We start from the raw sequence: 16,503 nt of genomic DNA, 5'->3' as shown, positions 1-16,503 counted from the left end.
ACTTCTCATAAATATATTTTGTCGCATTATCAAAACGCAGGCTTTGTTTAAGACTTCAAATGCTAGCCAACTTTAGCCCTTGGGTTGAATTTGTTCTTAACTATGCTTTACTTGGACCAAATATAAGTATGTTTATTCCTGGTTTTTAAAGTGCAAAAGTATGCAAACTTGTATTACTGGTGATTAGGGGGGGGCAAGTATCATTTTCTTAAGCGAAACAAAAAACAGGAAAAAGTATATGGAAAAAGTAAAAAATATCTTGAGGTTTGAAAGCAGCTTTATAGTTGAAGCTATGAACAAATCTGGAGGAATGACCATTTTGTGGAATAATGAGGTCAAGATTTCTGAGGTACAAGCTTCGGCCTTTACTATAGAGGCAAAAGTGGAAGATGAGGAGAAAAGGGAAAGCTGGTGGTTTGTAGGTGTTTATGCCAGTTGTGACAGTCAAGTAAGGAAGGGACAGTGGGAGGTGATTAATAGAAGGAAGTCAGGTTGGGGGTATTTGATAAGAGTTTATTTTACGTATTTTTAGTGTGTTTTATTAGTTAATTTTGGTTTGATTATTTAGTTTTATAATTAAAATAACTAAGGTTTTGGTAAAAATCTACATTTTATGTTAAAGTGGCTAAATATTGCATTTTATGGATTTTTATGGGAAAAACTTCATATTTTGTAGGTTTAATGATTCAATCATCAAATGAAGTGCATTGAGAAGATATTTGGATGATTGAAGATGGATTAAAGTGGGGAAAATAAAATATGAAGTGTAAAAGGAAGAAATGCAATTTGAGGACAAAAATCAAGAAAAGTCAGCTTTGACAACTCAGACATATTTTCGTATTTTGACTATATCAGGAGCTACAATGATCGGATCAAGGTGATCTTGGTACCATTTTGAAGCTAAGAGATATATCTACATTTGGTATGAAGACATCAAAGTCCAATTCAGCCGTTTTCTTGGTCAAAAGGTCGAAACTCAGAAACTTATCTGGATGGTCGAAAGCTGAAGCCCAGAATTGACCAGTCTATGGTATTTTGACCATATCTCCGTCCACCGATCTCCAAATTAGATGCTTCTTGAAGCATTGGAACTCTAATTCAAAGGGCTGCAACTTTTGTGTTTTGCACAAAAGCCAGTTCGGCCTTCATCATGGAGAAAAATGCAGTTGAAGTGAGGTCAAAAGTAAAAACGTGTCTGGCAGCCGAATTTCTGTAATTTGCTCAGCCATTTTTCTCATCTTCACACTACTTTCCAGCTAGAGTTGGAGAGAAAACGTAGGCTGCACATGCTTCAGAAGACATAAGGAAGAGATATAGCCAAGGTTCCAAGTCAAAAGCCATTATTTTTGACTCCCTTAACAAATTCAGATTTGGAGAATCATAGCAGAAATTTTTGACTGGTAAGGGAAGGACTTTTCATCAGCTTATATGCAGAGACATTTGAGGTCTAAAATTATACGGGAGAAGCTTGAAGAGTGCAGAAATGTAGTTCTTCCATTTCCTTAGTGTAGGATAGTGTAGTAAGTGTAGTTCATTCATTCTTGTATAATGGCTAGATTAGGATGAAAATGGAGATGAAGAAAGAGAAGTTGAAGCTCAAGTGACATGGGTTATCTCTTCTCCAACTCTTTATCTTTTGTATTGGATTCTTAAATATAGTTAATATGCAAGTTCTGGAATTTATGTCTATTATGTGTTTCTAAAGTTTATGCCTTGGGTTTGGTTGAACTTTCTATAATTGTTAGTGTTTATTATTTGGTTATTTGATTGCTATGATTTGAGCAAGTTATTTAGCACTTTAGCTCTTGAAATCATGATTAATCTGGTACCATTAATTCTGATTATCTAAGGTGTTATTTCTGCAATGAAAATTGAGATTTAACATTAGTTCAAGAAGTGCTAAACATAGGGAGTACACTCACGAAAGTAGAGGTGCACCTATGTGATTTTTAGTGATTCATTTCATGTAATTTCACCGAAGAAATGAACTTGTAGCTAATTTCATAACCATGAGAATAGGTATGGATTAGTTATAAGTATAATTGATTCACTACGAAAGTAGGATTCAAATGCATAAGGAAATTACACCATAATTAGCCTAGATGTAGTACTCAATGATCCAAATATAGCACTTGCATGAGTAGTTAGGGATACCACAACCTAAGGAGCTTTTATTTGTTATTTTATATAATTTCAATAGGTTAAATTTGTTATAATTCATTGATAGTCTAAATAATAGAGAAGCTTTAGTAATACCGATAATTGTTCACTCTTCCCTGTGGGATCGACCCGATATATACCCTAAACTACTAGTTGACCTGTATACTTGCAGTGAACGGGTGTAATTCGGTTTTTTAACTTGTACGTATGTAAAATACCCGTCAAGTTTTTGGCGCCGTTGCCGGGGAAGATTTGGCAATATCGGTGTGAAGAGCAACTTTATTAGTTTAGACATAATATTAGTTATATTGTGAATGTTATTTTCTGTTATTTTAGTATTTTATATGTGTATGTGTTTTATCACCTAGTCTTCTTACTAATTTTGCTCTTAAGTTGTTTAAAAGCAATTTTAGGTAATGAGGAGGGTAGGTCAATTTGGAGGACAAAGCTTGAGAAATGAAAGATTGGCAATGGATGGTTGCCTAGTGCAAAGCTCCTTCAACAGAGGTAACCAAGAAATTACTGAAGGTATGTCTTTTGAAGATGGTATAAGGTGCTTAAAGGCTAAATTTGATGTTATGATGCTACAAGTTCAAATGGACACAATTATGCATGAAATTGAGCAAGGGAGGAATTTTAATGCTTTTAATTCTTATCATGTGATTTGTGACTTGTGTGGAGGTTATCATGCAACTAATACATGTATGCAAGCACAAAATGTGGATTGCTATGATGAATTAGAGCATTACAATCCTTATTTTGATCAATACAGTGCTAATTGGAGCAATTCTCTTTCTTATGGTTGGGAAAATCAATGTGCATATAGTGATTATCCATATTTTTATGATTATCAATCTGAAAATGTCCAATATAAAGCAAAACCATCTTGGGAGTTAGCTATAGAAAAATTAGCTAATGTGACTTCCGACCGTTTTGATAGGATTGAGAAAAGAATAGATGAATTAACTTCTCACTTTGGCAGAATAAATGAGCAATTGAATGCATTGTGTGAGGTTATTTCTTCTAATAAATTGCAAAATGATCCTAGCATGAATGGTAGGAATGTTGTATGTGAAAATGGATTGCATGTTGATGAAAATGATGAATCTCAATTGTGTTTCAATGAGCAAATGTCCATTTCACAAGATAATATCTTTGGAACTAACTTTGAGTCTCAAGAGGTGAGTTTTAATGACTCATTTTTCACCCCTCTTGAGGAGTGCATTGAAAGTATAGGTTCTAAGGGTATTGCTGCCCAAGATACTCTCATGGCATTCCCGTTGGTAAGTTCTCAAGTGGTGTATTTTCAAGGTAATATTTATGAAACACTTGAAATAGGTAAGTCACTTCCATTTCTCACATCATTAGATCATGTGACTTTTGCTATAAAGTCACCATTTAATGATCCACCACGACCAAAAATGGTGGATTATTCGCTAACAAAGCCTCCTTGAAAAAATGAGATGAAATAGTCAAGCTATTGACTTTAAAGAAGCGCTTATTGGGAGGCAACCCAATGTTTGTTTAAGTTTATGTTATTTTGGGGTGATTTTATGTTTACAGTATGTGTTTCAGTTATTTTGTTATTTTTCATTTGTAGGTATTGGAAATGGAAGCAAAAGTGACCAAATGAGGTGAAAAAGGCGAAATTTGATCAAGGAACTCAACCCCTCAATTTGAGTAATTGTTGTTTTTGATTTGTTAGAAGGGGTTAAAATGCATATTTTGATCATTTTACATGTGCATGTATTGAGTATTTTAACAAACAAATGATCTATGATGCATTTTGAGTGTTGGGATACCAATGGTAATTTTTCAAAGTTGGCTTTCTGCAAAAATTTCGCAGAAGAAAACGCATTTGGGCTGAAAACGCGCCTTAGAATCGCGTTTTCCATAATCGCGTTTTCAATTCTGCACCTATACTGAAGAAAACGCGCCTCAAAACGCGACAGGAAGTCGCGTTTTCTACCAAGTCGCGTTTTCCAGCCTGATCAAAAATTGAAAACGCGCCTTTAGAAACGCGACATGAAGTCGCGTTTTTAAGCATAGCCGCGTTTTCGATCCTGCAAGATATGTGAATAAACGCGACTTCACAAAACGCGGCTTGGTGGCGCGTTTTGATGAGTCACGTTTTTGAGCACTTTTTTTTTTTTTGAAAAAAAAAAAAAAATGCAAGTTCCTTGATTCTCTTTTTCTTCTTTTCCTCATATATTTTCTTGTACCTTGAGTTGCTTATTGTATATTTTATATAGGTACATCACCAAAACAAAGGTTTGAAATTACGGATCGCCGTTTTGTTTTATTAAGCCTTTGTTATCACTTTTGTTTCTTATTTTCTATGTTTCGATTATTCTTACTAATGGTTATTCAATGGAACTTATGAAGCGTTGGAGTTACACGGACACTGGATTTTGAAGCTTCATATTCAATCACTACATAGGGGAGTTTTACTTTCTTTCTCTTGATTTTCCTTTTTACACATTGAGCACAATGTGTATGTTAAGTGTGGGGGAAGAATTGAGATTATATATATTGTATGTGATTGACTTATTAGTTGCAAATATTGGACTTGTGTTAAAATTCAAAATTTTTCCAAAATCTTGTCCAAAATTGCAAACTTGCCTCAACAATTTTTAAATTTTTTTTTATTTTATCCAAGAGGTAACAAGTTTCATACCATTAGTAGTTCAAATTTCTTCTACATTTGAGATAAATATATGTGATTTGGAAACTTCTTTTCTCATTTAACTTGGAAATGACTATTATGTGATTATAATTTTTGCATTTGTAGGAAAGTATATCTTTTAAAGTGGAGAAAATTATGCCTATATTTTCTTTTGCATATTTGATGAAATTTCTTCGCTTTATTTGATTTTATAAGTTAAGTGATAAATATGGTCAATAAGTGCAATACTCTTCTCATGATTATTCTTTTGAGGAATTTATTATTATTTTTGCTGTAAAAAACAAAAAAAAAGGAAAAAAAAGTGGAAAGAAAAAAAAAGAGAAAAAAAGATTTATTCTACTCCAATAATTCTCGTACTTAGTAACCGGGAGCCTTCATCTACAAATGTCGACTTTCGCGTAAAACGGTACTTGAATTAAGAGTATGCAAAGCAACTTGAGTATGTGAAGTGTTGAGTAACCGGTGATTTTCATCTAAAAATGTCGATTCTCGCGTCAAAAGACACTTTCACAACTTAAGTAATATTTAGCTACGTTATATGAATAAATATCTGTTTAAGTAGAATAAAAAGATGATCATGAGTTTAGAAAGCATTTTATTGACCATATGAGTTACTTACTTGTAAGATTGGGTAAGAATGAAAAAATTGATTTGAATTTGTTATAATGACGGTATAACTGGCTCTCCTTTACTTGATATTATGAGTACTTGAACTTAATTGAATAATTACATAATGGTTATTTACTTTGTTTTGAGAAAATGAAGTTGAAATGCTACATATGTTTATTTTCAAATTTTGATCATTGTTGGTTTGTATTTTTTATTGCTTGAGGACAAGCAATGGTTCAAGTGTGGGGGTATTTGATAAGAGTTTATTTTACGTATTTTTAGTGTGTTTTATTAGTTAATTTTGGTTTGATTATTTAGTTTTATAATTAAAATAACTAAGGTTTTGGTAAAAATCTACATTTTATGTTAAAGTGGCTAAATATTGCATTTTATGGATTTTTATGGGAAAAACTTCATATTTTGTAGGTTTAATGATTCAATCATCAAATGAAGTGCATTGAGAAGATATTTGGATGATTGAAGATGGATTAAAGTGGGGAAAATAAAATATGAAGTGTAAAAGGAAGAAATGCAATTTGAGGACAAAAATCAAGAAAAGTCAGCTTTGACAACTCAAACATATTTTCGTATTTTGACTATATCAGGAGCTACAATGATCGGATCAAGGTGATCTTGGTACCATTTTGAAGCTAAGAGATATATCTACATTTGGTATGAAGACATCAAAGTCCAATTCAGCCGTTTTCTTGGTCAAAAGGTCGAAACTCAGAAACTTATCTGGATGGTCGAAAGCTGAAGCCCAGAATTGACCAGTCTATGGTATTTTGACCATATCTCCGTCCACCGATCTCCAAATTAGATGATTCTTGAAGCATTGGAACTCTAATTCAAAGGGCTGCAACTTTTGTGTTTTGCACAAAAGCCAGTTCGGCCTTCATCATGGAGAAAAATGCAGTTGAAGTGAGGTCAAAAGTAAAAACGTGTCTGGCAGCCGAATTTCTGTAATTTGCTCAGCCATTTTTCTCATCTTCACACTACTTTCCAGCTAGAGTTGGAGAGAAAACGTAGGCTGCACATGCTTCAGAAGACATAAGGAAGAGATATAGCCAAGGTTCCAAGTCAAAAGCCATTATTTTTGACTCCCTTAACAAATTCAGATTTGGAGAATCATAGCAGAAATTTTTGACTGGTAAGGGAAGGACTTTTCATCAGCTTATATGCAGAGACATTTGAGGTCTAAAATTATACGGGAGAAGCTTGAAGAGTGCAGAAATGTAGTTCTTCCATTTCCTTAGTGTAGGATAGTGTAGTAAGTGTAGTTCATTCATTCTTGTATAATGGCTAGATTAGGATGAAAATGGAGATGAAGAAAGAGAAGTTGAAGCTCAAGTGACATGGGTTATCTCTTCTCCAACTCTTTATCTTTTGTATTGGATTCTTAAATATAGTTAATATGCAAGTTCTGGAATTTATGTCTATTATGTGTTTCTAAAGTTTATGCCTTGGGTTTGGTTGAACTTTCTATAATTGTTAGTGTTTATTATTTGGTTATTTGATTGCTATGATTTGAGCAAGTTATTTAGCACTTTAGCTCTTGAAATCATGATTAATCTGGTACCATTAATTCTGATTATCTAAGGTGTTATTTCTGCAATGAAAATTGAGATTTAACATTAGTTCAAGAAGTGCTAAACATAGGGAGTACACTCACGAAAGTAGAGGTGCACCTATGTGATTTTTAGTGATTCATTTCATGTAATTTCACCGAAGAAATGAACTTGTAGCTAATTTCATAACCATGAGAATAGGTATGGATTAGTTATAAGTATAATTGATTCACTACGAAAGTAGGATTCAAATGCATAAGGAAATTACACCATAATTAGCCTAGATGTAGTACTCAATGATCCAAATATAGCACTTGCATGAGTAGTTAGGGATACCACAACCTAAGGAGCTTTTATTTGTTATTTTATATAATTTCAATAGGTTAAATTTGTTATAATTCATTGATAGTCTAAATAATAGAGAAGCTTTAGTAATACCGATAATTGTTCACTCTTCCCTGTGGGATCGACCCGATATATACCCTAAACTACTAGTTGACCTGTATACTTGCAGTGAACGGGTGTAATTCGGTTTTTTAACTTGTACGTATGTAAAATACCCGTCAAGTTTTTGGCGCCGTTGCCGGGGAAGATTTGGCAATATCGGTGTGAAGAGCAACTTTATTAGTTTAGACATAATATTAGTTATATTGTGAATGTTATTTTCTGTTATTTTAGTATTTTATATGTGTATGTGTTTTATCACCTAGTCTTCTTACTAATTTTGCTCTTAAGTTGTTTAAAAGCAATTTTAGGTAATGAGGAGGGTAGGTCAATTTGGAGGACAAAGCTTGAGAAATGAAAGATTGGCAATGGATGGTTGCCTAGTGCAAAGCTCCTTCAACAGAGGTAACCAAGAAATTACTGAAGGTATGTCTTTTGAAGATGGTATAAGGTGCTTAAAGGCTAAATTTGATGTTATGATGCTACAAGTTCAAATGGACACAATTATGCATGAAATTGAGCAAGGGAGGAATTTTAATGCTTTTAATTCTTATCATGTGATTTGTGACTTGTGTGGAGGTTATCATGCAACTAATACATGTATGCAAGCACAAAATGTGGATTGCTATGATGAATTAGAGCATTACAATCCTTATTTTGATCAATACAGTGCTAATTGGAGCAATTCTCTTTCTTATGGTTGGGAAAATCAATGTGCATATAGTGATTATCCATATTTTTATGATTATCAATCTGAAAATGTCCAATATAAAGCAAAACCATCTTGGGAGTTAGCTATAGAAAAATTAGCTAATGTGACTTCCGACCGTTTTGATAGGATTGAGAAAAGAATAGATGAATTAACTTCTCACTTTGGCAGAATAAATGAGCAATTGAATGCATTGTGTGAGGTTATTTCTTCTAATAAATTGCAAAATGATCCTAGCATGAATGGTAGGAATGTTGTATGTGAAAATGGATTGCATGTTGATGAAAATGATGAATCTCAATTGTGTTTCAATGAGCAAATGTCCATTTCACAAGATAATATCTTTGGAACTAACTTTGAGTCTCAAGAGGTGAGTTTTAATGACTCATTTTTCACTCCTCTTGAGGAGTGCATTGAAAGTATAGGTTCTAAGGGTATTGCTGCCCAAGATACTCTCATGGCATTCCCGTTGGTAAGTTCTCAAGTGGTGTATTTTCAAGGTAATATTTATGAAACACTTGAAATAGGTAAGTCACTTCCATTTCTCACATCATTAGATCATGTGACTTTTGCTATAAAGTCACCATTTAATGATCCACCACGACCAAAAATGGTGGATTATTCGCTAACAAAGCCTCCTTGAAAAAATGAGATGAAATAGTCAAGCTATTGACTTTAAAGAAGCGCTTATTGGGAGGCAACCCAATGTTTGTTTAAGTTTATGTTATTTTGGGGTGATTTTATGTTTACAGTATGTGTTTCAGTTATTTTGTTATTTTTCATTTGTAGGTATTGGAAATGGAAGCAAAAGTGACCAAATGAGGTGAAAAAGGCGAAATTTGATCAAGGAACTCAACCCCTCAATTTGAGTAATTGTTGTTTTTGATTTGTTAGAAGGGGTTAAAATGCATATTTTGATCATTTTACATGTGCATGTATTGAGTATTTTAACAAACAAATGATCTATGATGCATTTTGAGTGTTGGGATACCAATGGTAATTTTTCAAAGTTGGCTTTCTGCAAAAATTTCGCAGAAGAAAACGCATTTGGGCTGAAAACGCGCCTTAGAATCGCGTTTTCCATAATCGCGTTTTCAATTCTGCACCTATACTGAAGAAAACGCGCCTCAAAACGCGACAGGAAGTCGCGTTTTCTACCAAGTCGCGTTTTCCAGCCTGATCAAAAATTGAAAACGCGCCTTTAGAAACGCGACATGAAGTCGCGTTTTTAAGCATAGCCGCGTTTTCGATCCTGCAAGATATGTGAATAAACGCGACTTCACAAAACGCGGCTTGGTGGCGCGTTTTGATGAGTCACGTTTTTGAGCACTTTTTTTTTTTTTGAAAAAAAAAAAAAAATGCAAGTTCCTTGATTCTCTTTTTCTTCTTTTCCTCATATATTTTCTTGTACCTTGAGTTGCTTATTGTATATTTTATATAGGTACATCACCAAAACAAAGGTTTGAAATTACGGATCGCCGTTTTGTTTTATTAAGCCTTTGTTATCACTTTTGTTTCTTATTTTCTATGTTTCGATTATTCTTACTAATGGTTATTCAATGGAACTTATGAAGCGTTGGAGTTACACGGACACTGGATTTTGAAGCTTCATATTCAATCACTACATAGGGGAGTTTTACTTTCTTTCTCTTGATTTTCCTTTTTACACATTGAGCACAATGTGTATGTTAAGTGTGGGGGAAGAATTGAGATTATATATATTGTATGTGATTGACTTATTAGTTGCAAATATTGGACTTGTGTTAAAATTCAAAATTTTTCCAAAATCTTGTCCAAAATTGCAAACTTGCCTCAACAATTTTTAAATTTTTTTTTATTTTATCCAAGAGGTAACAAGTTTCATACCATTAGTAGTTCAAATTTCTTCTACATTTGAGATAAATATATGTGATTTGGAAACTTCTTTTCTCATTTAACTTGGAAATGACTATTATGTGATTATAATTTTTGCATTTGTAGGAAAGTATATCTTTTAAAGTGGAGAAAATTATGCCTATATTTTCTTTTGCATATTTGATGAAATTTCTTCGCTTTATTTGATTTTATAAGTTAAGTGATAAATATGGTCAATAAGTGCAATACTCTTCTCATGATTATTCTTTTGAGGAATTTATTATTATTTTTGCTGTAAAAAACAAAAAAAAAGGAAAAAAAAGTGGAAAGAAAAAAAAAGAGAAAAAAAGATTTATTCTACTCCAATAATTCTCGTACTTAGTAACCGGGAGCCTTCATCTACAAATGTCGACTTTCGCGTAAAACGGTACTTGAATTAAGAGTATGCAAAGCAACTTGAGTATGTGAAGTGTTGAGTAACCGGTGATCTTCATCTAAAAATGTCGATTCTCGCGTCAAAAGACACTTTCACAACTTAAGTAATATTTAGCTACGTTATATGAATAAATATCTGTTTAAGTAGAATAAAAAGATGATCATGAGTTTAGAAAGCATTTTATTGACCATATGAGTTACTTACTTGTAAGATTGGGTAAGAATGAAAAAATTGATTTGAATTTGTTATAATGACGGTATAACTGGCTCTCCTTTACTTGATATTATGAGTACTTGAACTTAATTGAATAATTACATAATGGTTATTTACTTTGTTTTGAGAAAATGAAGTTGAAATGCTACATATGTTTATTTTCAAATTTTGATCATTGTTGGTTTGTATTTTTTATTGCTTGAGGACAAGCAATGGTTCAAGTGTGGGGGTATTTGATAAGAGTTTATTTTACGTATTTTTAGTGTGTTTTATTAGTTAATTTTGGTTTGATTATTTAGTTTTATAATTAAAATAACTAAGGTTTTGGTAAAAATCTACATTTTATGTTAAAGTGGCTAAATATTGCATTTTATGGATTTTTATGGGAAAAACTTCATATTTTGTAGGTTTAATGATTCAATCATCAAATGAAGTGCATTGAGAAGATATTTGGATGATTGAAGATGGATTAAAGTGGGGAAAATAAAATATGAAGTGTAAAAGGAAGAAATGCAATTTGAGGACAAAAATCAAGAAAAGTCAGCTTTGACAACTCAGACATATTTTCGTATTTTGACTATATCAGGAGCTACAATGATCGGATCAAGGTGATCTTGGTACCATTTTGAAGCTAAGAGATATATCTACATTTGGTATGAAGACATCAAAGTCCAATTCAGCCGTTTTCTTGGTCAAAAGGTCGAAACTCAGAAACTTATCTGGATGGTCGAAAGCTGAAGCCCAGAATTGACCAGTCTATGGTATTTTGACCATATCTCCGTCCACCGATCTCCAAATTAGATGATTCTTGAAGCATTGGAACTCTAATTCAAAGGGCTGCAACTTTTGTGTTTTGCACAAAAGCCAGTTCGGCCTTCATCATGGAGAAAAATGCAGTTGAAGTGAGGTCAAAAGTAAAAACGTGTCTGGCAGCCGAATTTCTGTAATTTGCTCAGCCATTTTTCTCATCTTCACACTACTTTCCAGCTAGAGTTGGAGAGAAAACGTAGGCTGCACATGATTCAGAAGACATAAGGAAGAGATATAGCCAAGGTTCCAAGTCAAAAGCCATTATTTTTGACTCCCTTAACAAATTCAGATTTGGAGAATCATAGCAGAAATTTTTGACTGGTAAGGGAAGGACTTTTCATCAGCTTATATGCAGAGACATTTGAGGTCTAAAATTATACGGGAGAAGCTTGAAGAGTGCAGAAATGTAGTTCTTCCATTTCCTTAGTGTAGGATAGTGTAGTAAGTGTAGTTCATTCATTCTTGTATAATGGCTAGATTTGGATGAAAATGGAGATGAAGAAAGAGAAGTTGAAGCTCAAGTGACATGGGTTATCTCTTCTCCAACTCTTTATCTTTTGTATTGGATTCTTAAATATAGTTAATATGCAAGTTCTGGAATTTATGTCTATTATGTGTTTCTAAAGTTTATGCCTTGGGTTTGGTTGAACTTTCTATAATTGTTAGTGTTTATTATTTGGTTATTTGATTGCTATGATTTGAGCAAGTTATTTAGCACTTTAGCTCTTGAAATCATGATTAATCTGGTACCATTAATTCTGATTATCTAAGGTGTTATTTCTGCAATGAAAATTGAGATTTAACATTAGTTCAAGAAGTGCTAAACATAGGGAGTACACTCACGAAAGTAGAGGTGCACCTATGTGATTTTTAGTGATTCATTTCATGTAATTTCACCGAAGAAATGAACTTGTAGCTAATTTCATAACCATGAGAATAGGTATGGATTAGTTATAAGTATAATTGATTCACTACGAAAGTAGGATTCAAATGCATAAGGAAATTACACCATAATTAGCCTAGATGTAGTACTCAATGATCCAAATATAGCACTTGCATGAGTAGTTAGGGATACCACAACCTAAGGAGCTTTTATTTGTTATTTTATATAATTTCAATAGGTTAAATTTGTTATAATTCATTGATAGTCTAAATAATAGAGAAGCTTTAGTAATACCGATAATTGTTCACTCTTCCCTGTGGGATCGACCCGATATATACCCTAAACTACTAGTTGACCTGTATACTTGCAGTGAACGGGTGTAATTCGGTTTTTTAACTTGTACGTATGTAAAATACCCGTCAGGGATAAATGGATTATCATGGGGGATTTTAATGATATAATCTCAAATGAGGAAAAATGGGGGGGAAGGATTAGAGATGCTAAAAGCTTCCAAGACTTTAGGGAATTCATTAATGACAATAGTTAATAGATATTGGCTATGAAGGGAAGCCATGGACGTGGTGCAACAATTGGTATGGGACTGGAGAAGTGAAAGAAAGACTTGACAGGGGGTTGTGTACGGTGGACTGGTCTCAATGTTATGTTGATGCAAACTGTACACATATTGAATCCCATGCTTCAGACCATAGTATGTTAGTGCTTGATACTCAGAAAGACAAGAAGTATAGGAAAAAAAGATTTCAGTTTGATAAAAGATGGATCCAACAAGAGGATGTTGAGGGAGTGGTTAAAAAGGCTTGGAGCATCCATTGTGAGGGAACAAGATGGTTCAAGGTTAAACAGAAGATTAGGAACTGTAGAGTGGAACTATTAAAGTGGAGCAGCAGCAAGAAAGGGAACTCACTTGAAAAAATCAAATGGTGCAAAAAGCAAATTGATGACATCAAGATCTCAACAACTGAAAACAAAAAGCAACAAGTGCAGGAAATGAAATGGCAGTTGAAAAAGGCATATGAGGATGAAGAAGCATACTGGAATCAGAAATCTAGACTAACATGGTTGAAGGAGAGCGATAAGAACACTCAATTCTTTCATGCTACTGTTAAAGGAAGGAGGAAAAGAAACAAAATTCAGAATATGAGAATGGCTAATGGAGAATGGACTGCAAATGCAGATGAACTGGGGAAAGAAGTAGCAAATTACTATAAGGATCTGTTTAAGAGTTCAGCAACTGGGGAACTAGAAGAGATATTAGATGGGATTCCAGTGACTATAACTGAACAAATGAATAAGGAGCTAACTAAAAAAGTGGATGAAAATGAAATCAAGTCTGCTTTCTTCTCTATGGATCCTAATAAGGCTCCTGGAAGTGATGGCATGTCCCCTCTATTCTTTCAAAAATTCTGGAGTATTATTAAAAAGGATTTGGTAAATGCAATCCAAGGTTTCTTCCATCATGGTGTTATCTTAAAAGCCATAAATCATACGATTATATCTCTGATCCCAAAAATTGATTGTCCCATAGAGATTAACCAGTATAGACCTATAAGTCTTTGTCAAGTAGTCTACAAAGCTCTAGCTAAAATTCTTGCCAACAGACTGAAACCTTTTCTCAGTAGGTGCATTAGCAAATCTCAATCTGCATTCGTACCAGGTAGGCAAATTTTAGATAATATCATTCTTTCCCATGAGTTAATGCATTATCTAAAAAACAAAAGGAAAGGTGGAGTAGGTTCTATGGCTGTGAAACTGGATATGTCGAAAGCCTATGACAGGGTGGAATGGAGATTCCTAAAGGCAATAATGGAGAAAATGGGATTTTGCTCTACTTGGGTAGGATGGATCACAGCATGCATCAGCTCAGTAACTTATTCATTTAACATCAATGGTGAGCAGAAGGAGTTTGTTACCCCCACTAGAGGCATAAGGCAAGGCGATCCACTCTCTCCCTACTTGTTTTTACTATGCTCAGAAGGACTATCAAATCTACTGCAGAAAGCTAAGGTGGAGAAGGAGCTGACTGGAGTAAAAATTAGTAGAGGGGCGCCTGCAATCACCCACCTATTCTTTGCTGATGACTCCCTTGTCTTCTGTAAAGCTAACAAACAGGAAGCTATAAAACTGATGATGATTCTTAAGCAGTATGAAGAGGCTACGGGGCAGCTCATTAATAAGGAAAAGTCATCAGTATACTTTAGCAAAAATACAATGCAGTCTGTGAGAAGTGAGGTCTGTCAAGCCATGGGATCAATTAAACAGGTAGGACAAGGTAAATATCTTGGACTACCTATGATAATCACAAGATCCAAGGAGCAGGTGTTTGGATTCATAAGGAACTCTGTTGACAAGAAATTGCAGGGATGGAAAAACAAGCTGCTAAGTCAGGGAGGGAAGGAGATAATGCTTAAAGCTGTAGCAATGGCCATGCCTACCTACACTATGTCTTGCTTCAAACTACATACGAAGCTATGCAGGGCGTTGAGTTCTAAAATGGCAGATTACTGGTGGGGTGACAATGATGGGAATAAAAAAATACACTGGATAGGATGGAAGAAAATGGCAGCGAAAAGAAGCAAGGGGGGATTAGGATTTAAGGATCTGCAACTGTTTAACAAAGCTCTGCTGGCTAAACAAGTTTGGAAGTTAATTACACAACCAAACTTGCTAGTCAGTAAAGTGTTAAAGGAGAAGTACTATCCTAAGCTATTAGTGTTCAATAGCAAGGTGCCTCAGAACGCATCGTGGATCTGGAGGAGCCTATCTGGGGTCAGAAATGAATTGCAGGAAGGAATCAGGAGGAGAATAGGTAACGGGAAGGGGACAAGAATTTGGGAAGACAATTGGATCCCAGAGACACCAGGAGGGAAACCAACATCTGTTAAGCCCCAGGGGTGCCAACTAAAACTGGTGTCTGAACTGATTAGGAACAATAGATGGAATAGAGTCCTTATCTTCAAAACTTTCAATCATCAAGATGCTGTAAGAATCCTGACTATACCAATAAGTGTGACAGGAATAGAAGACAGCTACTACTGGGCGCATAATCAAAATGGACAATATACAGTTCAGTCTGGATACAAGGCTTGGGTGAAGAAAAAGGAAATGGAGAGCTCTGGAAGGAGGGACGAAGCTGGAACTAGCCTGGATAGAACCATCTCTCAAATATGGAGTTCACTGTGGAAGCAGAACGTAAGTCAAAAGATGAAAATTTTCATATGGAAGTGCTTGCATGGGGGGCTACCAGTTAGAGAAGTCATCTACTCAAGGACTAGGCAAGGAACCCCGATATGTGCTGGATGTGGGGCAAATGAAGAAACAATTGAACATATGCTACTCCAATGCCATAATGTTAAGGAAATCTGAAAAATGGCGCCAGTGAAGTGTGATGGAATAGAACACCTGGCAAATTGCTTCACCAAATGGTGGTCTGCAATACATGAAGCTCAAGTGAGCAGAGGAGGGCAGGATCAAGTCAACCTCACCATCAATATACTCTGGCAGATCTGGAAGGCAAGGAACAATAGAGAGTTTAACCATAAGGAGAAGGAGCCTTTTAAGATAATAGAGAAGGCTCTAAAGGAATGGACAAAATTTGAAGAAGCTAACAAAGGGAAGGATGCTGGGAAGAGCACTCTGGAAACTGAGGAACAGCAAAGGACAGATCAAGAGCAAATGGAGTGCCATACTGGACTGCTGCTAAAGATTCACACCCACCAAAGTAAAGATCAACCAACCGTGGGGATTGGAATCTCAGCAACAGACTATATGGGACAATTGCAAGCAGTTTGGGCAATAATAGAAAGGACATCAGGAGATTTACTACAAGATCAAGCTGCAGCAGTCATATTAGCTCTACTGAAAGCTGGTAATCAAGGATGGAGGAACATTCAAGTGGAACTAGACAACCGAAAGCTGGTAGAAGCCATAAAGAAACCAAGTCACAACAATCATCTGATGGCTACTCTATTAGAGGATATAAGGTCCATTTGTAATCTGTTTCAAAAATGCTCTATCTCTTTTGCTATTTCAAGGAAAGTAGAATGTATTAAGTTGAGCTTGCATGCTCTAAACATCTGGATAGATGAAGAATGGGTGAATCCCAATCTTAGA

General features: G+C 34.7%; 1 protein-coding gene across 1 annotated transcript; it reads left to right on the top strand.

Annotated features, from left to right (window-relative positions):
• The first annotated feature begins 292 nt into the window (after positions 1 to 292).
• On the top strand, positions 293 to 15,756 carry LOC140012621 (uncharacterized). The gene is made up of 2 exons (XM_072060894.1): positions 293 to 491; positions 12,938 to 15,756. The coding sequence occupies exons 1-2, from the start codon at positions 293 to 295 to the stop codon at positions 15,754 to 15,756; spliced, it is 3,018 nt and encodes a 1,005-aa protein (XP_071916995.1).
• Positions 15,757 to 16,503: the final 747 nt, after the last annotated feature.

Source organism: Coffea arabica, chromosome 8e, assembly GCF_036785885.1.
Source record: "Coffea arabica cultivar ET-39 chromosome 8e, Coffea Arabica ET-39 HiFi, whole genome shotgun sequence".
Lineage (NCBI taxonomy): Eukaryota > Viridiplantae > Streptophyta > Magnoliopsida > Gentianales > Rubiaceae > Coffea > Coffea arabica.
Note: the sequence above shows the minus strand (reverse complement) of the source record. Positions and strands in the feature narration are given on the sequence as shown.

Bases quoted from the DNA above. Each gene is read 5' to 3' on its own strand.
- LOC140012621 (XM_072060894.1), top strand. From the start codon at position 293: ATGAACAAATCTGGAGGAATGACCATTTTGTGGAATAATGAGGTCAAG. The intron at 492-12,937 runs GTTGGGGGTATT...TTGGCTATGAAG, and splicing joins GATTAATAGAAGGAAGTCAG to GGAAGCCATGGACGTGGTGC.